This window comes from Megalobrama amblycephala, linkage group LG1, assembly GCF_018812025.1.
Source record: "Megalobrama amblycephala isolate DHTTF-2021 linkage group LG1, ASM1881202v1, whole genome shotgun sequence".
Lineage (NCBI taxonomy): Eukaryota > Metazoa > Chordata > Actinopteri > Cypriniformes > Xenocyprididae > Megalobrama > Megalobrama amblycephala.
Genome location: NC_063044.1, coordinates 5857316 through 5882517, shown reverse-complemented (window position 1 = coordinate 5882517; position 25202 = coordinate 5857316). Strand labels below are relative to the sequence as shown.

Here is a 25202-nt window from a genome sequence, read left to right as displayed (position 1 = left end):
GCTCTTCAACATCTTGATTCGACCCCGTTTTCATTTCCTGGTATCTCTCATCTGTCTTTCTCCTAAAATCTCCCTCTCCATCAACTCTCTCATCACAAGTTCACCAGCGCAGAGCAGGGCGTCTGCTTTTCATTCACTCTTAATGGCTTAAGTGAAGTCATTCTTTGGAGAACACACTAAATGACCTTGTTGTTCTGCCTCCCTCTCTCTCTCCCTCTCCCTCTCCCTCTTCTGTGTCACATTGTTTTGGGCTTCCCTCGTCTTTAACCACGAGTGAGGCTGTGGAAAATTCAAACTGTGGTCTCAATTCAGTAAAGCGGAGAAAACACACACATATGCTGCCATTCTGGGTAAAAACAGCTCAGCGGCGGAGCACATGTGTGCGGGGGCCATTTGTGTGTGTATAGCCTCTGTCAAAGAGTAAAATAAAACGCATGACATATATATACACCCTGACTAACATGCTTGGAGAAGCGACGAGTTCTCTTCCAGGCCACCAGGGGGCGTCGTGTGCCAGGAGAGAGGGGAGAAACTGCCCTCTGGGACTGACAAGAAAAACATGCCATAACGGAGACGTTATTTAATAACTGGTGAATGTTTATGTATCCATAATGGTTTCATGCTTGTTATGGAACATCACCACTAAGTTCCACCATATGGTGTTTAATTGAAATGTAACGTAAAACGTACAACAACTGAATATTCGGCTCCAAATAACCCATTTCTGGCCCTGAAAGCTACAAGCACTCTTTCATCTAACAGCCTAGACTTGTTTGTGCAACCGCACTAATGTAATTTACCATTTTACAATCATTTACATGTGATTCTTAACTAGGGGTGGGCAGTATAACCAAAGTCACTATAGTAAGAGAAACAATTTACTTATTTTTATGTATCGTATAAGCCACTTTCAGCCGCCAGTATACACACTAAAAAATGCTGGGTTAAAAACAACCCAAGTTGGGTTGAAAATGGACAAACCCAGCGATTGGGTTAAATGTTTGCCCAACGTACTGGGCAGTGTTATTTAACCCAACTATTGTTTAAAAATGACCACATGGCTGGCTTAAAATGATCCCAAAATATGTTGGAAATTAAAAATCAGACACATAATTACTAGAGACAACAATAATAATCAAAAGGTGAGCATTTATTAATAAACAATTTAATAAATGTTTATTGTTTAATTATTCATTAAACTTATTAATTAATGTTCTTTTATTAAACATATTAATAAACGTTCATTTCCAACATTCTTTGGGTTCATTTAAAGCAGGCAATACAGTAATTTTTAAACAATAATTGAGTTTAATAAAACTACCCAGCAGGTTGGTAAACATTTAACCCAACCGCTGGGTCTAAAAACATTCACTGGGTTAAAACAACCCAAGTTGGGTTAAATATGGACAAAACCAGCAATTGGGTTTGGCCATATTTGACCCAATTTTGGATTTAAACATCCCAGCATTGGGTTTTTTAACCATTGGCTTAACGGTTTAAGTGAACATTTTAACCCAAAGGTTGGGTTTGACCATATTTGACCCAATTTTGTGTTTAAACATCCCAGCATTGAGTTTATTAACCATTGGGTTAAAGTTTTAAGTTAACATTTAAACCCAACGGTTGGGTTTGACCATATTTGACCCAATTTGGGGTCTAAACATCCCAGCATTGGGTTTTTTAACCAGGGGGTTAAAGTTTTAAGTTAACATTTTAACCCAACGGTTGGGTTTGACCATATTTGACCCAATTTTGGGTTTAAACATCCCAGCATTGGTTTTTTTTAACCATTGGGTTAAAGTTTTAAGTTAACATTTAAACCCAACGGTTGGGTTTGACCATATTTGACCCAATTTGGGGTTTAAACATCCCAGCATTGGGTTTTTTAACCAGGGGGTTAAAGTTTTAAGTTAACATTTTAACCCAACGGATGGGCTTGACCATATTTGACCCAATTTTGGGTTTAAACATCCCAGCATTGGGTTTTTTTATCCATTGGGTTAAAGTTTTAAGTGAAAATTTTAACCCAAAGGTTGGGTTTGACCATATTTGACCCAATTTTGGGTTTAAACATCCCAGCATTGTTTTTTTTTTTAACCATTGGGTTAAAGTTTTAAGTGAAAATTTTAACCCAACGGTTGGGTTTGACCATATTTGACCCAATTTGGGGTTTAAACATCCCAGCATTAGGTTTTTTAACCAGGGGGTTAAAATTTTAACCCAGTGGTTGGGTTTGTCCATATTTGACCCAAATTTGGGTTTAAACATGCCAGCATTGGGTTTCTTAACCATTGGGTTAACGGTTTAAGTGAACATTTTAACCCAACGGTTGGGTTTGTCCATATTTGTCCCAATTTTGGGTTTAAACATCCCAGTATTGTTTTTTGCTTTTAACCATTGGGTTAAAATTTTAAGGTGAAAGTTTTAACCCAACGGTTGGGTTTGACCATATTTGACCCAATTTTGGGTTTAAACATCCCAGCATTGGGTTTTTTAACCATTGGGTTAAAATTTTAACCCATCGGTTGGGTTTGACCATATTTGACCCAATTTCAGGTTTAAACATCCCAGCATTTTTTGGAGTGTGTCTTGTATTTTCACACAAATACCTTGTTTATGCCTGCCACGTTATGAACGCTATTGCAAACCTCAACCTCAAACTGTTGGCACATTTCTAAGATTTACACATGGTATAATACATTGGGAAATGTGCAGAGTGACGTAATTTCCAAAAACATCTCAGAAATGCCTCTGTTTTCAGTCAGCGTCTGTGACACATTATAATAGCGACAACATATCGCGGAGGCTTTTCAGTTATGCCTCCTGTAATTTTACATTCATCCTAGTCTATTCAGTGATGTAGAGACGTACAGATGGGGAAATGAGTGACCGGTCTCATTAGAGAATGATTAGAGCAACATCTGTTTACAGTCGCGGGCCGTAATGTGTGTGCGTGTGGAGGGATTCGGGATAACAGCCCTGTGACGAGGAACATGATTGCCACATTAAACTCGCAATCTGAGAGGTTAGTACAGGGCCACGGCCGAAACACTGCATGGCTTTTATTAAAATCATTACTATCCAGCTATTGTTTTGATTACAGATAAACCAAATACATTGAGGGCATAAACAAAGAATTCATCTCAACAGCGTAATAAAATATACTGCTGTCGAAGCAAAGCTGTGCCGTTGACACGCTGTGGCTGTTCATTCAGAATCTTCTACCAATAGGGTAAAAAATACAGAAACTTTAAAAAAAAAAGTCCTATCTTTTCTCACAAGAAACCTTAATTAACTTTAATTAAACATTATTTGTGCTATTGTATTTACATTATTTCATACGTTTCATAAGTTTGACATTTTTGCCAAAATTGTGTTACCAAAATTTACCACAGAATCTAAAACTCAGGTGATATTGGTATTTTCTAGGAATAAACAAGAAAAATTAAATGAATATAAAAAAGGTAAAATAAAATACATAAAAATAAGATATAAAATTTTTACATGTTATTAAACAAAGTATTTAAATAAAATAAAAAAATAAGAAATTAAATTTAAAAATATAAAATGTAAACATTTTATAAAAATGTTATTAAATATTATTAAACATTTTAATTAAATAAGATTAAATAAATACAAATACTTTTATAATTTTTTTATTTTATAAAAAATGTTATTAAATATTATAATATTTTATTTTAAAAATATTTCATTTTCAAATTTTCAAATTAAATAAAATTTTCATGTTCAAATTAAACAGAATTTTTAAAAACATTATAAAATGTTAACATTTTATAACACGTTCAAATATTTTATAAAATGTTATTAAATATTATAAAATATTTTATTTTTACGTCATTAAAAATAAAATATTTAAATAAAAATAAATAAAATAAAAAAATATAAAATGTTAACATTAAATATTCTAAAATATTTAAATAAAATATGATTAAATACTTTTTATAATTTTTTATATAAATTTATTAAATATTTTATTTTGACATTTTATGAAACGTTATAAAATAAAATAAAATAAAATAAAATAAAATAAAATCCAACTGTTGGATAAGACTTGTGATGCATTTAAAACTAGCAACCTCTCACGCTTGGTTAATTTTATGATAGATAACAGTTTATCTAACATATCTAATAATTCTTATAAAATGTTTAATGAAAACTAACGAGACACCAACGTGAACCCTATTCTTTGAAAGTGCCATGTGCGTTCGCCGAAGAGGTGAACGGGATCAAACCCGAGCAGACGAAACCAGTGAGAGCGAACGGAGAACGAGGGGGGAAGCGTATGAGAAAGACAGACGGGACGTGGAGAGCAAGCGAGAGAGGCAGACACGTGAGGGGGTTAAAAGTAACAGAGGGTTTATTGTTTACGATTCTTTGGGGAGGGGAGCATGGAGACACTGTGAACACTAGCCTGGCACAGCGCTCAGGGCTCCGGCCAAACTGGGCCGCAATCCAGCCTCTACCCTGCAGACAGACTGAGAGTCGAAACTCTCTCACACACACACACACACACGGACTCAAACATACATCACCTACACTCATGTCACTTACACTGAAGTCAAAGACCTTGCGATGCTAACCATATCGCTGCAGTTAACGTCACAAATCACAATGTTTATCATGTTCACACCAAACATTTGTGTTTTAAAATTTCTGAATGCTCAGAAACAAACTGAAACTATTCACAGACCCAGAAACCAAAACAAAGAGGGCAACTTTAGTCTCATGAACGTCGTAGCAAGCTAAGCTAACGGCTACATGAGGCCTGGAAATGCAAGCATTCGCTTTTCATTTCTCTCTCTCTCTCTCTCTCTTTCTGTGACAGATTTTAACCAAATAGCAGCAAACAAGCAATTATTTCTGGCAGCCCGAGTCCATGGTTCCTTTCCAAGAAAGAGCAGAGGGAGTGGGGGTGGATGAAGTCACTCTGACAGATGGGATTTAAATCAATATTACATTATATGTCCTTATTTATTAAAAAAGAAACAGGAAACCCAACCGAAAAGGGCCCAGAAGAGCAATGAGCTGCTTCTCGCTGATGGAATAATTGCTTTAATACATTTTTTCACCCTTCTATATCACTTTCTTCATTTCCTGTCACCCTACACACACACACACACACACACACACACACACACACACACACACACACACACACATCTTGTCTTTAGACACTGCGAACTTTGGTGTATAAAATAATGGGGCGAAAAAAGCCTTTAACAGAAACCATCTGGAATGGAGCTTAAGACTGAAAAGCCTCCAATTTTCCATTGTCAAGGAGGAAGAGGAGGACGAGGATGAAGATCGCTTTACAAAACCAGCTGCAAATGCACCGGCGCTTCAGGTTAGGTGATGGATACAGCATGGGCATTTCAATTCGCTCATCAGAGCTCATAATAATTCATATGACATAAGTCATAAGAAATCATACAAAAAAGTATGTCCCAAAACCTAAACCTATAACCATGATCATAATAATAATAATAATAAAAAAAATGATAAAAGTCAAGTCACAATCTCTGATGATTTTAGAATTTCCTAAAAGAAAAACACACAAAATGTGTAATAAAATTAATAAATAAAAATATACATATTTAAAGTTTAAAAATATTTTAAATGAACAAATAATTATTCATTTATGAATAATGAATAAAAACTGTAAACATTTTACAAAAATGTAAAATATTAAGTGTATTTTAAAATATACATATTTAATGTTTAAAAATATTTAAAATAAACAAATAAATAGATAATTATTCATTTATGAATAAATAATGAATAAAAAGTGTAAACATTTTACATTAAAAATGTAAAATTTTATTAAATGTATTTTAAAATATACAAATTTAATGTTTAAAAATATTTAAAACAAATAAATAAACAATTATTCATTTATGAATGAATAAAAAGTGTAAACAAATTATTAAATGTATTTATACATTTAAAAATATATGTTTACAAAATATTTAAAATAAACAAATAAATAGATAAATAATTATTGATTTATGAATAAATAATGAATAAAACGTAACCAAAAAATGTAAACATTTTACAAAATATGTAAAAAATTATTAAAAGTATTTGTGTTTTAAAATATACATATTTAATGTTTAAAAATATTTATAATAAACAAACAGATAAATAATTATTCATTTATGAATAAATAACTAATGAATAAAAAGTGTAAACATATTACAAAATAGTAGAAAAAATAAAAGTATATTATTTATTCATAAATAATATAAACTTTAATAATTTGTCTATGTATTTTGTAAAAAAAAGATAGTTTAAAAAAATTAAAAATACGTAAAAAAGCTAATGTTTAAAAGTAAAAAAATGTAAAAAAATAAAAATAAAAATACTACTACTACTACTACTACTAATAATAATATAATAATAAAATAAAATAAAAGTTAATGTTTAAAATATTTAAAAATATTTATAACATAAAATTAAATAAAATCCATATAACATTAGGTCAAATTATGAAAAAAAAAAAAAAAAAAAAAAAAAAAAAAAAAAAAAAAATATATATATATATATATATATATATATATATATATATATATATATATATATATATATAGAGTATGATTTAATCGCTGACTAGATTTATCGTTGACAGTTTATCTAACATATCAAGTTGGCAAAATCAAATGGCATTTTACATGTCAATTATTAGGAAAGCATGTTGGACACTGCGTTTCACCTTCTGACTTTTATAGACATCAGGGGTGATTCAATTCAGTAATCTACAAGATTAGAAACCCCATCTACGCAGTGCATTTCATGCGTGCATAATTGGTAAAACGGACATTGGCAGGCAAAGTTCCAACAGTGCTTCAGGTTCCTGCTGAACACATCAGCCGTGTGTGAAGCATGATGGGAAATCATGCGTGTGAAGTCATTGTAATGTGGCGCTGTGAATGCGCATTGCTATGTTGTGTGTTTGGCCCTCTCGAGTTTGTGTTGGCATCCTACCAGAAAACGGCGTTAGCAGGCCCCGGTTTCTATGGAGACTGATGCAAATGGCACAAAGAGTCTAAGCAGCGAATAGCATGTACTCCCTTTTCAAGTGGTACCTAGCTGATCCTGTCCTGTTTATCAGTAACACACAGGGTCTTCAAGTGGGACGTGGGCATCAAGACGGTAAGCCTCTTTAAAGTCAACATGACAAATCAAAAAAAAAAAAAAAAAAAAAAAACTGAACCCATTTACTTTGATTCCTGGCCTGATCGAGAACGATTCATTGGTGTATGTTAGTCTAAGGAAATGTCTGTCTTTATCATTTTATTTCAAATGTATTAGCTTGCTCCGCCTCTAAAACGACTTCCCTTTCTGATGATGTCACCAAGGTCACTTGCGCTTTAACCAACTAGGTGCTCCGAGGAGGTTTGGGAAGCGAATGTTGTTTTATGAGTTTAAGAGAGAAAACAAAGTGACTTGCAGTAAGGTGCTGGTAGAACCCTACACTCTTCAAAATAAAGGTTCTTTATTGGCATTGATTGTTCCATGAAGAACCTTTAACATCCATGGAACCTTTCCACTGGACGAAAGGTTCTTCATAATGGAAGTAGGTTCTGTTATTCACACTAAGACAAATGGTTCTTTTATTTAAAACTTTTTCACTGAAAGGTTCTTTAATGGCATCACTGCAAAAAAACTAAAACAAAACACCTTTTTGGAAGCTTTATATTGTAAAGACTGTATGTCTATAAAATAACTAAATGTACATTTATCTGAACAGTATGGAAGCTTGTTTCCGCCACTTTTTTAAGGACATTTGCAACTTTTTATCTCACAATTGTGTGATATAAAGTTGCAACAGCAATTTATAAAGTCAGAATTGTGCGATATAAAGTCTCGCAATTCTGACATTACAACTATCAATTCTGACTATAGCTCTCAAAATTGAGTTCATATGAGTTAAGGCGAGACATCCCAGGTGAATAGGGTAAAAAAATGAACTTATAGATATCACCATACTACCCCATGTGATTGATTACATTAAAAATTGCAAAAAATTTTTGTATTACAAGATTTCTAAAATGTTATGTTTAAATATACAAATGAGGCATTATCTCATTAAATATGCGCTAATTTGCATACATTTCTAGAACAAAAATCTGAATATTGGATGACGTCAGGTTCAAAATTCTCATTTAATTTTTTGGACATACTAAATTCAGAATATAGATAGGAATAAAACTGTAAAGTTTGGTGTATGTAAGTTCTGCTGAAGTGAAGATTTCTGACTCAAAGCAGGAGAAAAAACTCATTTTGAGAAAACGGCCTTTAAACATATTTACTGTAATTGAAATCTATGGACGCAAATAGATAAAGTGCTATAAAATATACACTTAAAAGTGTATTTTGGATGTTTTCTTTCCACCAGTCTGAAAAAACACTTTATGAAAAGCCAAAAAGTGCAAAATCTCAAAATTGACAGGTGCCTGAAAAAACAGTGTTTTTGCCTGTAGTGTCTCCCCTTAATTCTGGCTTTACAACTAGCAATTCCGACTAACTCGCAATTCTGACTTTACAACTATTGTGTTTCCAACTCGCAATTCTGACTTTACAACTTGCAATTCTGACTTTACAACTATTGTGTTTCCATCTCACAATTCTGACTTTACAACTATTGTGTTTCCAACTCGCAATTCTGACTTTACAACTTGCAATTCTGACTTTACAACTATTGTGTTTCCAACTCGCAATTCTGACTTTACAACTACTGTGTTTCCAACTCGCAATTCTGACTTTATAACTATTGTGTTTCCAACTCGCAATTCTGACTTTACAACTATTGTGTTTCCAACTCGCAATTCTGACTTTACAACTATTGTGTTTCCAACTCGCAATTCTGACTTTAGAACTTGCAATTCTGACTTTACAACTATTGTGTTTCCAACTCGCAATTCTGACTTTACAACTATTGTGTTTCCATCTCGCAATTCTGACTTTACAACTATTGTGTTTCCAACTCGCAATTCTGACTTTACAACTTGCAATTCTGACTTTACAACTATTGTGTTTCCAACTCGCAATTCTGACTTTACAACTACTGTTTTTCCAACTCGCAATTCTGACTTTATAACTATTGTGTTTCCAACTCGCAATTCTGACTTTAGAACTTGCAATTCTGACTTTACAACTACTGTGTTTCCAACTCGCAATTCTGACTTTACAACTACTGTGTTTCCAACTCGCAATTCTGACTTTACAACTATTGTGTTTCCAACTCGCAATTCTGACTTTACAACTACTATGTTTCCAACTCGCAATTCTGACTTTAGAACTCTCAATTCTGACTTTACAACTACTGTGTTTCCAACTTGCAATTCTGACTTTACAACTATTGTGTTTCCAACTCGCAATTCTGACTTTACAACTACTATGTTTCCAACTCGCAATTCTGACTTTAGAACTCTCAATTCTGACTTTACAACTACTGTGTTTCCAACTTGCAATTCTGACTTTACAACTATTGTGTTTCCAACTCGCAATTCTGACTTTACAACTATTGTGTTTCCATCTCACAATTCTGACTTTACAACTATTGTGTTTCCAACTCGCAATTCTGACTTTATAACTATTGTGTTTCCAACTCGCAATTCTGACTTTAGAACTTGCAATTCTGACTTTACAACTATTGTGTTTCCAACTCGCAATTCTGACTTTACAACTTGCAATTCTGACTTTACAACTATTGTTTCCATCTCACAATTCTGACTTTACAACTATTGTGTTTCCATCTCGCAATTCTGACTTTATAACTATTGTGTTTCCAACTCGCAATTCTGACTTTAGAACTTGCAATTCTGACTTTACAACTACTGTGTTTCCAACTCGCAATTCTGACTTTATAACTATTGTGTTTCCAACTCGCAATTCTGACTTTACAACTATTGTGTTTCCAACTCGCAATTCTGACTTTACAACTATTGTGTTTCCAACTCGCAATTCTGACTTTAGAACTTGCAATTCTGACTTTACAACTATTGTGTTTCCAACTCGCAATTCTGACTTTACAACTATTGTGTTTCCATCTCGCAATTCTGACTTTACAACTATTGTGTTTCCAACTCGCAATTCTGACTTTACAACTTGCAATTCTGACTTTACAACTATTGTGTTTCCAACTCGCAATTCTGACTTTACAACTACTGTTTTTCCAACTCGCAATTCTGACTTTACAACTATTGTGTTTCCAACTCGCAATTCTGACTTTACAACTACTGTTTTCCAACTCGCAATTCTGACTTTATAACTATTGTGTTTCCAACTCGCAATTCTGACTTTAGAACTTGCAATTCTGACTTTACAACTACTGTGTTTCCAACTCGCAATTCTGACTTTACAACTACTGTGTTTCCAACTCGCAATTCTGACTTTACAACTATTGTGTTTCCAACTCGCAATTCTGACTTTACAACTACTATGTTTCCAACTCGCAATTCTGACTTTAGAACTCTCAATTCTGACTTTACAACTACTGTGTTTCCAACTTGCAATTCTGACTTTACAACTATTGTGTTTCCAACTCGCAATTCTGACTTTACAACTACTATGTTTCCAACTCGCAATTCTGACTTTAGAACTCTCAATTCTGACTTTACAACTACTGTGTTTCCAACTTGCAATTCTGACTTTACAACTATTGTGTTTCCAACTCGCAATTCTGACTTTACAACTATTGTGTTTCCATCTCACAATTCTGACTTTACAACTATTGTGTTTCCAACTCGCAATTCTGACTTTATAACTATTGTGTTTCCAACTCGCAATTCTGACTTTAGAACTTGCAATTCTGACTTTACAACTATTGTGTTTCCAACTCGCAATTCTGACTTTACAACTTGCAATTCTGACTTTACAACTATTGTGTTTCCATCTCACAATTCTGACTTTACAACTATTGTGTTTCCATCTCGCAATTCTGACTTTATAACTATTGTGTTTCCAACTCGCAATTCTGACTTTAGAACTTGCAATTCTGACTTTACAACTACTGTGTTTCCAACTCGCAATTCTGACTTTATAACTATTGTGTTTCCAACTCGCAATTCTGACTTTAGAACTTGCAATTCTGACTTTACAACTATTGTGTTTCCAACTCGCAATTCTGACTTTACAACTACTGTGTTTCCAACTCGCAATTCTGACTTTAGAACTCTCAATTCTGACTTTACAACTATTGTGTTTCCAACTCGCAATTCTGACTTTACAACTACTATGTTTCCAACTTGCAATTCTGACTTTAGAACTCTCAATTCTGACTTTACAACTACTGTGTTTCCAACTTGCAATTCTGACTTTACAACTATTGTGTTTCCAACTCGCAATTCTGACTTTACAACTACTGTGTTTCCAACTCGCAATTATGACTTTACGACTACTGTGTTTCCAACTCGCAATTCTGACTTTACAACTACTGTTTCCAACTCGCAATTCTGACTTTACAACTACTGTGTTTCCAACTCGCAATTCTGACTTTACAACTTGCAATTCTGACTTTACAACTATTGTGTTTCCAACTCGCAATTCTGACTTTACAACTACTGTGTTTCCAACTCGCAATTCTGACTTTAGAACTCTCAATTCTGACTTTACAACTACTGTGTTTCCAACTTGCAATTCTGACTTTACAACTACTGCGTTTCCAACTCGCAATTCTGACTTTACAACTATTGTGTTTCCAACTCGCAATTATGACTTTACGACTACTGTGTTTCCAACTCGCAATTCTGACTTTAGAACTACTGTTTCCAACTCGCAATTCTGACTTTACAACTATTGTGTTTCCAACTTGCAATTCTGACTTTACAACTATTGTGTTTACTAGTGGTTCAACGGATCACAAAACTCACAGTTCGGATCACATCACAGTTATGAAGTCACGGATCGGATCATCTTTACTTTTTTGTGTGTCGCTCAGAAAAAGAAAAAAAAAACTCTAAAAAAGCCTTCAGGTCTTAAAGGGTTAAGAGACATCTCAAGGCATTATAAGGTATTATCTATAAGTTAACAATAATAAGATAACCTTGTTTGAAATGGGTTTGGCTAAAAGAAAATTTTGGTTTCGTCTATACTACTAGGTACTTATACTATATTGACTGGGTTAAATAGAATTGCATTACTAAAAAGGGACTAAAATACAATTTTCATTGACTAAAACTAGACGAAAATAGTCATGGATAATTCTGACTAAAATAAGACTAAAATGCTCAGACTTTTAGTCAACTGAAACTTGACTAGACTAAAAAGAGTATGAACGTGACTAAAACTAATAAAAACTAAAATGACAGCTTGACACAAAGACTAGACTAAAACTAAAATTAAAACAGGCCGCCAAAAACAACACTACTCACAACTGAGTTATCATGCAATTCTGAGAAAAAAAAAAAGTCTGATTCAGTGGCAGAAACAAGCTTCCATAGATCTGAGAAAATAAGATAAGAGATTTGAATTGCGGTGATACTAGTTTTCAGAAAAGTTATCGCAACTGACCAGCTAAACTTGAACAATTTTGAGAAAAAAATGACAGACTTTAGTACAAAGGCTTCAATAATGCAAAAGCAAATGACTGTTCGCTGTCAGTTCAGTGGACATTAGAGCAAAGTCAATACAATCAGACAATTGTCTGACAAAATAACCAAAACCTGGACTGAAGATGTAGTGGGCAACTGACTGGCCACTTGTGCAGCTCTGAAGATCTGACACTGAACCTTTCAAAAGAGGCACTTGCAGTAAGTGAAACAGATATTCTGGCATGTTTAATTGCATCTCATCTTATATACAGTAAATGACAGCACCTGACAGACAAAATGTGTCTGCAGCCTGTGTCATTATTCAAATTGACATAAATAATATGGATCTTGTCGCACACTGGTCTGTTAATGTGATTTAAACTTCACACTCTGCAGACTGTTCAAACACCCACTGCCTCTAGTCTAGCAGTACTATGGAAACATACAGTGCACGCTCTGTTCCAAAACCTAGCGAGCTGACTCCATAGGCAGCATTTCAAGGCATCACAAGCACACTTCTGATGCAAAGACTGTTCTAAAAGGTTTCAATTTAATCATGATTAAACCATTAAAACAAATACGAAAATAAAATAAAAAATAAACAGATATTTAAATTGTATTCATTTATAATTAATAAAAAAAAATATAAAAATAATTAAAAAATCAAATGAGAAAACCATAAAAAAATTAAAAATAAACAGATATTTTAATTGTATTCATTTATAATTAATTTACAAAAAAATCATATAAACAAAAATAAAAAATTGAAATGAAATGACAAAATAAAACCAATTAAAAATTCCCAAAAAGTATTAATAAAAACTAATAGTTTCATTTAAAATTAATGTGATACATACACATTTATGAATATCAGTGGATCGCCACGTTCCCTGTATTTAAATAACTTCATAGTTTCAATGTAAAGTGTTCCAAATCAGCCACTTATGAAGTTCTGTTTCAGTTAGAATGGAGCCCTCAGAAGTCAGCTGTCTATGTAGGCAGTGAGGCAGCTCACTAGGTTTTGGAACGGAGCTATATAGCTTGATAAAGTAACCAAAAACTATTCAGAAATATGAAACATTAGAGAAACTGTTTAAACTTTTGTGTACAGGGATATTTTTGCATTTGTATTAATAAAAAGTGGTCAAAGAATCAGAATGAGGCCCAATACTGCTAGAAGTGCCATTCGTCTGCTATCAATAGGGATTCAAGCATGAAGACATGCAAAAATGAAGTAGTACAAGCAGATGTGTTCTCTTACCTTTGGTTGAGATGGCAGAGAAACCACAGCACATGAAATGAGAAAAAGAAAGACAAAAACAGATTTTAAGTGAGAGTCACTATACAGTACACACCTTGAGTTCAATAACACATGTCTGTTAATGTGAAGAAGCCATCAGAGGATGAAAAGATCTGGATGGCAGTGTGAAAACACTCTGGTACGGCTAGAAATGTGATAGTGTTTGTGTACTGCTGGGAGTCTGTATGTAAGTGAAAAATCCTAATTGGAGTCTTTTGTCTTTCCCTCCATCTGTAGCTTATCAATCCGAGGGGCTTCGAAACTGGAAGTGCTTTCATTAGAATTACAAGGCTTTTCCTTGGCATGCCGAGGGCTGAGAGGCTTACACGACCTCACACTGTTTTACACACATGGACACACACACACACACTTTTACACACACATTCTCAGAGTAACTCACAGTACTGCGTTCTGCTCATCAGAGAGTACAATGATTGCACATGCTGAAGAATGTTAAGCATAAACACACACAAACACACTCTTATTTCTTGCGAACACAAAAAAATCGCCTGAAGAATGATAGATTGAACGATAACTATGATGATAACTAGCATGCACATTAATGGACAATGACGCTTTGTTTATTCTAAAGGCATGGCACCATAAATGAGATACAAATATGTGTGAATAAATTCCATAAAATAACACTATAAATAAAAAAATGTGACGTGTAAATTTTAATAAATTCCTTAAAATATATAAAAATAAATGTATACAAATTAATATAAAAATTAATATAATAATACATTATATAAATAAAAAAAAAAAAAAATGTATAAAAAATCAATTAAATAAATTCCATATATAAATTAAATTAAACAAAAAATGTTACGTGTAAATTAATAAATTCCATAAAATATATAAAAATAAATGTATACAAATATATATAAAAATGTATATAATAATCAGTGTTGGGGAAAGTTACTTTTAAAAGTAATGCATTACAATATTGCGTTACTCCCTAAAAAAGTAACTAATTGAAAAGTAATGTGTTACTTTACTTTTGCGTTACTTTTTCTCACCTGGGCTGGGCTTGTGTGTTTGTTTTGTTTTTTAATAACAACAAAAAAGTAATATTTTTGGCAAAAAGGCCCTTTCACACCAAAAGTGAAATCAATAAGCCTTAGGCTGAAGGAAAAGCATATTTACACCTGTACAGTAGAGGGCGCAGCTCAAACAAACCTTTCAGATGTTCTGTCATTCTGGATTTAAGAAGAATAGGATACAGTAGAAGGAAGTTCTAGTTCTTATTTCTAAATCTAATCTAAAGTATTTTTTGCTTATTAGTATGGTTGAATTGAAGGTCATTGGTTAATAATTGAGATTAAATACATAAAGTATATTTGTGTAATTTAATATAGTTAATTATTACAGGTTTGCAAAAATTCTGAGATTGCATTTCACTGTTTTTATTCATTTTGAGGAATACTGAATGATTTCATGCAAGTGAGATGAGTAAATGCATGTTCACATTTAGTCTAGAACTACAATAACCATCATTGCTTACACAGCGCACACAATATCTCTGCACTGTATTCCTCTCAACATGGGACAACATGTCAGTCAATAAATGTGAAAAAGTAACTTGCGTTACTTATTTGAAAAAGTAACTTAGATATTTTGTTGTAAATTGAAAAAGTAATGCGTTACTTTACTAGTTACTTGAAAAAAGTAATCTGATTACGTAACTCAAGTTACTTGTAATGCGTTACCCCCAACACTGATAATAATACCTTATATAAATAAAAAAATTAAAATGTATAAAACACCAATAAAATAAATTAAATTAAAAATAAATTAAATAAATTCCATATATAAATTAAATTAAACAAAAAAATGTTATGAGTAAATTAATAAATTCCATAAAATATATAAAAATAAATGTATACAAATTAATATAAAAATGTATATAATAATACCTTATATAAATCAAAATTTTTTAAAATGTATAAAACACCAATAAAATAAATTAAAAAAAAATTAAATAAATTCCATATATAAATTAAATTAAACAAAAAATGTTGAGTAAATTTAAATAAATTCCATAAAATAAATATATAAAATAAATGTATAAAAAATTATATAATAATACAATATTTTAATTAAATAAAAAAGTATTGAAAAAAATCCATAAAATAAATAAAATTAAAAATTAAATAAATTCCATAAATAAAATTAAACAAAATGTATAACAATTAATATTAAATAACTTTATATAATAATATAGCATATAAATAAATGAAAATAAATGTAAAATATTCAATAAATAAATACAACAAATTTAAAAGTAAATGTATAAAATTTATATTAAATAATTCTATAAAATACTTTTTATATAATATATTAAATAAATAAAAATAAACGTATAAAAATGTCCATTAAATAAAATAAAAAAAATAATAAAATTAAATAAATGCAATAAAACAATACAATAAACACAACAATACATTTAAGATATTTTGATATAATAAATAAAATTAATAATAAATTAATACAAATTAAATAAATAAATAAATAAATTCCATAAAATAAATAATCAAACAATATTACTGAAAATAAACAAAATTATGTCTATGTTTGTCCAATAAGGTATCCCTGTCCCAACAGCATTGGTTGAGGCAGCAGTCGACCATTCAAACAAACACATCAATGTTTTGAGAGCGCCACAGAGCCGCAGTGTGTACGCTCTTGGGAGGTCAACCTTAGAGGTGTCTCTGGGACAGCAGAAAGTATTTTCATCTAAAAATGTACATGCACCACATTTAAATAAACATCAGGTGGAAGATAAAGCTTTATTACAATGTGTCTTGTGTGCGTTTGTGTTTACAGTGTAAATCCTGGCAGCTTCAGTAATCCTTAACAAACACAGACATGTTGCCATTAGATTTCACTTGCAGGATTTTCTCTGATAAATGAACACGCGGTTCCAAAACCTGGCTGCAAAGTACACAAAATAGCGAAACAGAACAAACTATTTTACCAAATATTTGTGTGTTGTCTGTTTTTGTATATTAGAGTATTAGCCTCAGATAGAGGCAATGCTAAACACACACAACAGCCATTTGAGGTTTCACAATAAAAGCATGTGAAACCTGTTTTCATCAAAGCTGAGAGAGACAGAGACAGTTCCCCTCGGGTCGGGTGAAAGGGTCTGGAAGTGATCTAGCACTGAGGAGAGTGAAGCAGAGATGGGGGTAGAAGAGGACAAAGGGAGGGAGGGCAGATTGTTTTAACCCCTGACCCCGACACACTTCACACTAACCACTTCAAACCCAGTCCACCAATCAGAGAGAAGTGGAGTCACACCGCAACATCTGTGAGCATCACTCCCTCTCTGTGTGTATGACTAGATCTGAGTCAGCAGATACACACTCAATATGGCCATTTTATAATAATAATGGCTATTTAATAAGAATAAGTCATTTTATTACATATGTTTGAAACATAACTATTCTATTGACTTAAAAACCATGCATATTTCAATATTAATGCAAATTTTAATAGGAATTATAATTTGCTTAAAATTGACATGCATTTTATCTTTTAAAAAAGTAAACTCAGTTCAAGTTTAATACATTGCAATACTTATATAATCATAGTATATCCTTAAAAGTTACTAGTCCGTAAAGGTGGTAAAGATGTGCTATATGTAAAACGATGCATTATTAAAATAAATTTTAAAAAAATAAATGCAATGCATTATTTTATAAATAATTGTAAATCACAGATGGTCTCATCTTTAACAATAATGCAAACTTACAATAAACTACTAATTTATTAATTTATTTAAATTCTTAAAAATTGTAACAACCTGCTTAAAATAAAATAAAATAAAATAATAAAATAAAAAAATGAATGTATCATTTTACAAATAATTGTAATCACACATTTACCATATGGTCGCATCTTTAACAATTATGCAGTCTTACAATAAACTATTTATTTATTAATTAAATAAATGTATTAATTAAATAAAAATACAGAATGACGGAGAGAGAAAGACAGAGCAAAAATTTGATCCCTCAGGTGTTTTTATAAAAAAAAAAAAAAAACCTTCCTTCCAGGCACACTACTTAATTCCTGTCATGTGACCTCTTCCTCTTCCTTATAAACAAGTTTCTGCCATTCAGAAGCTACACCAAACACTCCCAGATACATTTGTACACACAAACACAATAAATCCCAAACATATGTGTGCAGACACAAGCAATCATGACTCTGGACATACAAGGATCTCAACAAACCTTCACATAAACACGCTGAACCCAACAAATCTCATTCCGACACACACAAACACACACTCACGGTCACCCGGAGCACATCCAGGAGTAGCTGGACGTGTTGAGATTTACCTTGGCCAGGCTGTGTGTAGTAAACGCAGAAACAGAATGAATGTGGTTTCTTAATTTACACTATCCCATCCTGACCCCGTCTGATCAAACACTCCGCGACCGGCTGTCTCACATGCACAACAAACACATGTAAACACACATCAAAGAAACACACAGGAAATGACAGATAAGAACAACGTGCTTCTGCCGAAAAAGTAAATTAAAGGCAAAAGAAATGAGAAAGAGGAGAGGAGACGACCAAAGGCTGTTTACTGGAGTCATATAAGCGCTCTTATCTGCTGATGAGGAACAGCAAGAGTCCAGAGAAACTACTGTAAACACACCGCAGCCGCAGAGACTATACAGTCATACTGTACGTCATTACTACAGTTCACCATCGCAAAACACATTAAGAGGGGACCTATAATGCCCCTTTAACAAGATGTAATATAAGTCTCTGGTGTCCCCAGAATGTGTCTGTGAAGTTTCAGCTCAAAATACCCCACAGATCATTTATTATAGCTTGTCAAATTTGCTCCAATTTGGGTGTGAGCAAAAACACACCGTTTTTGTGTGTGTCTCTTTAAATGCAAATGAGCTGCTGCTCCAGAAGAGGGCGGAGCTTCATGCTTCATGCTTCAGTTGCTCAACAACAACAAAGCCGGAGAATCTCACGCAGACAAAATGAGGATTGTCAGTAACGGTGTTCAGCCTTACATTGTTCAAACCGGAGTCGGACACTGATGGAGAGACTCAGGAAGAAGTTACAACTTTTAGAATGAAACTGGACGTTTCTGAACGGTTAGTGGATAAATTTATGTAGTTGCTGTGGAGCTGACTCAACTCATCGACTAGCATGTGCCGTCATGTTCATCTTTTGTGCAAAACCAGCGTTGATTTGACCCTCGTTTGTGAAGCAGTCCAGAGTAAAATAACAGTATGGCAACAACACTCTACTACAACAACTCTTCCTCTTCTCTAAAGCAGCCCAACATGGCCTCACCACCTTTGTTGAGTGTTCTCGGGGGCGGGGTTTATGTAAATTTTAGGGTTTGCGATGTCACAAACCTGGGAAAAAGTTTGTTGTAGTCCTTAAACAGAGAATCGTAACTTTGCAGATGCTGTTTATGTTCAAACTAGGGGTGTCGCAATATACCGGTATTGACGATAACCGTGATATTCAAAACATGAAATATCGATATCGTGTTAATTTAGGGTGTGACGATATACCGGTATTGACGATAACCACAATATTTAAAATGAATAGGACTCTTATGATATCATGACATGTAAATACTCCAGCTCCAGTTCCTGGTTGAGCTCTCAGGTGGCAGTATTGCACCTTAACGCTGACACCTGTCAAACAAGAAGAAGATGCAGCGTGCAGCGGGAGAGTGAGAGGCTCTGTCCACACCCAAAAAAAGTAAAGTAAACTCGACAGTATGGGAGTTTTTCGGCTCCTTAGACAGCCCAATCCGCAGGATTTGCCTAGCTACAGTCAGTGCGAAGGGTGGAAACACCACCTACCTTTTTACCCACCTCCGTGTCCATCACCCTGTGGATTACGCCATTTTACAGACAGTAAATTGTGATTATTTTACTAGTCATAGAATGGGAAATGTTATATTAACCTGTTAACAGCGATTTTCAGTGTTCACATATTTAAATAAAGGTGATTCTTTTAATAAGTACCGTGTTTTCTTTACTTGTCTTATTCAGCGTGATGTAGCCTAGCTATGCATGCAGTTATATGCCCTTAAAATTCAAGATACACAGGCATTTTTTGCCCTGACAATTTTTGTCATTATATCATATTATAAGATGTAGTTGTTTTACAATATCACACGAGCAAGAGTGCCGTTTTCCCCAAATCAGCACAAATGCAATGTTCCTTCAACTTATTGTTAAATGAACAATGTGAGCTACATTTTAGACACAGTATTGTTAATATTGTTTATTTTCCCTTTATTTCGCCAACGAAAATGTCAAAATGATGAACAGCAGAACAGCCCCCGTGCAACAGAAATGTTTTTGTTATACTGACTGAATCCGCGTTTAGAACGAACGAATCCGAGCTTCGTTCCTGAATGAATCAGTCATTTGAACAAATCGGTTTGACTCACTCAGTCATTAAGACAGTGACTTGCTGCCACCTACTGGCAGTTTAGTTTAGTTTCATATTTAAGGTATATTTTAATTAAAAAGTTAAATTAGAAAAAAATCCATATTTAAATATTGAATTACATTTATGTACACAAATTGTAAATGCTGTGTAAATATATTAATGCCACTTCTCATTCTGTGTCACCTCTGTATTGCAAAGATGGATTTTGTTGATAATGATTTCATTTGATTGGTAACAGCCATAATGTATAGGCTACAATTATTCCTTACTTATATAACACTGATAAAGAGCATTCAAAACTCACTACTGCAATAGTATGGTGTTGTGGGTGGTTGACTTCTGGTGCTGTGAACAAATCAATGAGATGTTTGTTCAACAGTTACATTTAAGTGAACCATCTGAACGAATTGATTTGCAAGAAATGAATCGGACTCAGCGGTATTGCCCACACGCACTCAAAAGAGCAAGATAAATGGATCCAAATGTCCGGTATAAACCCGAACCATGATTTTTGTCTTTAATGACCCTGTCAGTGAGACTGAACAGCACGTTTCAGACTCCACGCATAGAGGCTCAAGTTTCTCCTCACGCAGATCCACCTTCCGCCGCAGACCCTGAGCCAAGATGGCTGGCGTGTGGGATCGGCGGGTACCGGCGCTGCAGTCAGGTTTGAGGTTTGAGTCGCTGCCATGGCTGTGATGACTGTAATGAATGTGGTTTTACTGGTAGGTAATGATACATGCACACACACACACACACAGTAAGATTGGCTGCCAACACGACACTACTAAAACACACACACAAGCAGTTGTGCATATGTGAATCCACTGCTGTGAAAATACTTTGAAACTAGAACTTGTAAAGATACAACATTCTTGTCATGTAACGTAGAGTTTAGTTACACTGAAAACTACAAATAAAAAGAAAATACACAAACTGCACTCAAGCTATCTGAAGAAGAGGGTATTTGAAAATAACTATCAGCATCAGATCAATATTTATCTGACACAAAAATCAATCAATCTATCAATCTATCTATCAATCTATCTATCTATCTATCTATCTATCTATCTATCTATCTATCTATCTATCTATCTATCTATCTATCTATCTATCCATCCATCCTGTTCGTCCCGTCTGTCTGTTTGTCTATTTATCCGTCCGTCCATCCATCCATCCATCCATCCTGTTCGTCCCGTCCGTCTGCCTGTCTATCTATCAGTCCATCCATCCATCCGTCCATCCATTCTGTCTGTCCATCCATCCGTCCGTCCGCCCATCCATACATCCATCCATCCATCCATCCATCCTGTTCGTCCCGTCTGTCTGTTTGTCTATTTATCCGTCCATCCATCTATCCATCCATCCATCCATCCTGTTCGTCCCGTCCGTCTGCCCGTCTATCTATCCATCCATCCATCCATCCATCCGTTTGTCCATCCATCCATCCGTCCGTCCGTCCGTCCATCTATCCATCCATCTGTCCATCCGCTCATCCATTCATTCATCCATCCATCCTGTCCGTCCATCCATCCATCATCCATCCATCCATCCATCCCGTTCGTCCGTCCATCCATCCATCCATCCATCCCGTCCGTCCGTCCGTCCATCCATCCATCCATCCATCCATCCATCCATCCCGTCCGTCCATCCATCCATCCATCCATCCATCCAGTCTGTCCATCCATCCTGTCCGTCCATCCATCCATCATCCATCCGTCCATCCATCCATCCATCCCGCGCGTCCATCCATCCATCCATCCGTTTGTCTGTCCATCCGTCTATCTGTCTATCTATCTGACTGTCTATTTTTACAGTATTCAATTATTTAGTAGTTCTATTTACCAAAAAAAGAAAAAAAAATTACATTTCTGTATTTAATAACAGATGATAAATGGGCAATAACAAAATTAAATTTCAAGCCTTTATGAACAGAATTTGATCAAATATCACCAACTACAGTTTTACAAAAAATATCTTACTATAAAAATAGTAATATTTTTAAAAATTATTAAATAACTATAAATCTAGCCGTTACCAAAAAAGCCATTAACTATTTACCACAATTTTATTTTAAAAAATATTTTGTATAAATTAAAAATAAACACTGAAAAAACAATTCTTTAAATGTTAAATATGACAACATCATCTACAGTATTTAAAAATAAATTATTAAAGATCAACTGTCAGCATTAAATGAAAAAATAATAATGAAAAAAAAAGAGAAAATTAGCATGTACAATTAAATATCCAATATCTGCTGAAATCTGTCCAATAATTGACAAATAATGATACATATTAAAAAAATGTCTCTCATATTGACCAATGGCCGTTGTGATATAAACATCATGTATATGTAATAAACATCATGTTTCCTTAAAATTAAACACTCAAACAAACTATTTCAATAAGAAAAAGCTCATTGGTTTAGAAAATAGTTGAACTAGTCACACTGCTGAACAATCTGGCTTAGTAGCGTTGCAACTTCAAGTTAGTTTCTCCCATCGCCGTGTGTCTGTGATACACCTGAGTTGAAACGCTCGTGTATACATTCAGATAAGTTTACAAATAGACATACTGTATGCGTTCTCTGGTTCACACATACACAGACATGTACAGTACAGAGCTATTCAACTGTGAATGGTTTAGTTTCCTTACACCCGACCGCCCACCGACTCCTACACCCTTCCTTTCCGCCCAGTTCAAATCTAAACAAAAGAAACATCTGGTCTCTCTCTCTATTTGGACCATGACGCTGTACTCCGAGGAACTGAGGTCCACAAAAAGATCTGTTATGACAGATCGCTGTGTGAAGACGCAGCCCTTAGTGAGAAAACTCCAAAGTGATCTGAAGAGTCATATTATATCCATGTCATTTGTTTGTTTGTTTTTTTAACTGGAACAATATTCTGGTCTCTAGAAATGTCTTGAGTCCCTCATTCAATATACACTTCCATTTAAGAGTTTGGTGTCTGTTAGTATTGTCAAAAGTACCGGTACTTCGGTACCAAGTCGGTACTGAAATTTAAAAAAAAGGGGCGATACCAGCATTTCTGTAGTACCGGTAGTACCGAGAATCTGGGTATATTCGGTACCCACTGATAAGGCTGTTGGCAGTATTTACTTGAATATGACACGAGTGAAGCACAAAGCTTTGTTTACAGAAGAAATAATAGGTTAGCAATTAAATGTGACATCGCAGCCATGGAAACATTTTGGTTAATGCCGAATAAGAGAGGTGCGTGAGTCCATACATTTAAGCTTTGTATACTGTTTTGCGAATCGCGATCTGGTCACCTGATTAGCAGAGAATTTAACAATATTCCATTAGTTATTCCACTGAACATGGAATCTGTTTCTTTTCCCAAATCTTCACTCACGCAGGGGATTATAACGTTTCTTTCGTTCGCATTTAGGCCTATTATAGGCTATTTGCATTATTTACTGTGGTAAAGTAGAAAAAACACCGTAGGACAGAAACCTTTTTGCTTGCACGTCAGTTTCTATTTAACAGAGTTTGTGCTTGTTATTAGACTTGGCGCGTCAAGTTTATTTGTATATATCGCATTTCATACGCTGGTGATTTTTACTTTCGTTTTCTCTGGCAGCGCTAAATCAAACATAGCCTGAATGTCTTGCCCCTGCAGAGGATAAAACTCGCTCTTCAGACCTTTTACAACAAGTGTCAGTTGTTTGTAACATCAGGAGATAACGAAGATAATATTAAAGAGAAATGGTCTCATTCCTACTCGTGTCCCACATCCCTCTCAAAGCGCAAAGCGGCTATATCAAAATAATAACGGGACTTTGGCTATATGACGCGTCTTTGTGTGGAAATAAAAAACGAATGCTTTTTGAAATAATATTTAACTTTCTTATTATTTAGGTTACCATTATTTACCGATATTTATTTCATAGTTTTACAGGCCATAGTGTGTTGTTTCTCTGACAGAATAGCTAAAATAAACACGCACGTCTGTTACCCCTGTTGAAAAAACGGCCATATGCTGGTAAAGTAGGTTTTGAAGCTGGTATGCTGGTTTGAGCTGGTTTGAGCTGGTTTATGCTGGTCCAGGACCAGCTTAGGACTAGTATGGACCAGCAGCACCTACCTTACCAGCATATGCTGGTTTTTTCAACAGTACACAATGGATGTTTGAGCATTTAATTATTTATTTATTTTTTTTATATTTCAAAATTTATTTAATTGAGGTAGCCTATATATACACACACAAACACACACACTCCAAATCATATTTAATGTTTTTAAAATAGGCTATATAAAATAGTAAAATAGTTCCAATAGATTTTACTGTGGTACCGAAATTGGTACCGAGAACCGTAAAATTTTCATGGTATCGGTACCGACTACTGGAATTTTGGTACCGTGACAACACTAGTGTCTGTAAGATTTTTTTATGTTTTTAATGAAAGAAGTCTCTTGTGCTCATCAAGGCAAAATTTATTTGATCAAAAAATACAGTAAAAACAGTAATATTGTGAAATATTATTACAATTTAACTTTACAATTCTCGCAATTGCAAGTTTATATCTCACAATTGTTTTGTCAAAATTGCGAGTTGTAAAGTCAAAATTGCGAGTTGTAAAGTCAAAATTGCGAGTTGTAAAATCAAAATTGCGAGTTGTAAAGTCATAATTGCAAGTTATAAAGTCAAAATTGCGAGTTGTAAAGTCAAAATTGCGAGTTGTAAAATCAAAATTGCGAGTTGTAAAGTCATAATTGCAAGTTATAAAGTCAAAATTGCGAGTTGTAAAGTCAAAATTGCGAGTTGTAAAGTCAAAATTGCGAGTTGTAAAGTCATAATTGCAAGTAAAGTCAAAATTGCAAGTTGTAAAGTCATAATTTGGAGTTATAAAGTCAAAATTGCGAGTTG

The 25202-nt window shown here is 33.8% G+C and overlaps 1 protein-coding gene across 17 annotated transcripts in view; it reads right to left on the bottom strand.

The window, feature by feature from the left end:
* The window catches only part of nfixb (nuclear factor I/Xb), a 230767-nt gene that overhangs the window by 82431 nt on the left and 123134 nt on the right, over window positions 1-25202 (bottom strand). Inside the window, exon 4 of one of the 17 annotated variants that reach the window (XM_048180909.1) lies at window positions 13335-13812. The exons of the other annotated variants lie outside the window; for them this stretch is intronic. Coding sequence (XP_048036866.1) covers window positions 13748-13812 — 65 coding nt within the window. The 3' untranslated portion in view covers window positions 13335-13747. Of the gene's footprint in view, window positions 1-13334; window positions 13813-25202 lie in introns of those variants that run through there. 17 annotated transcript variants of the gene reach the window in all.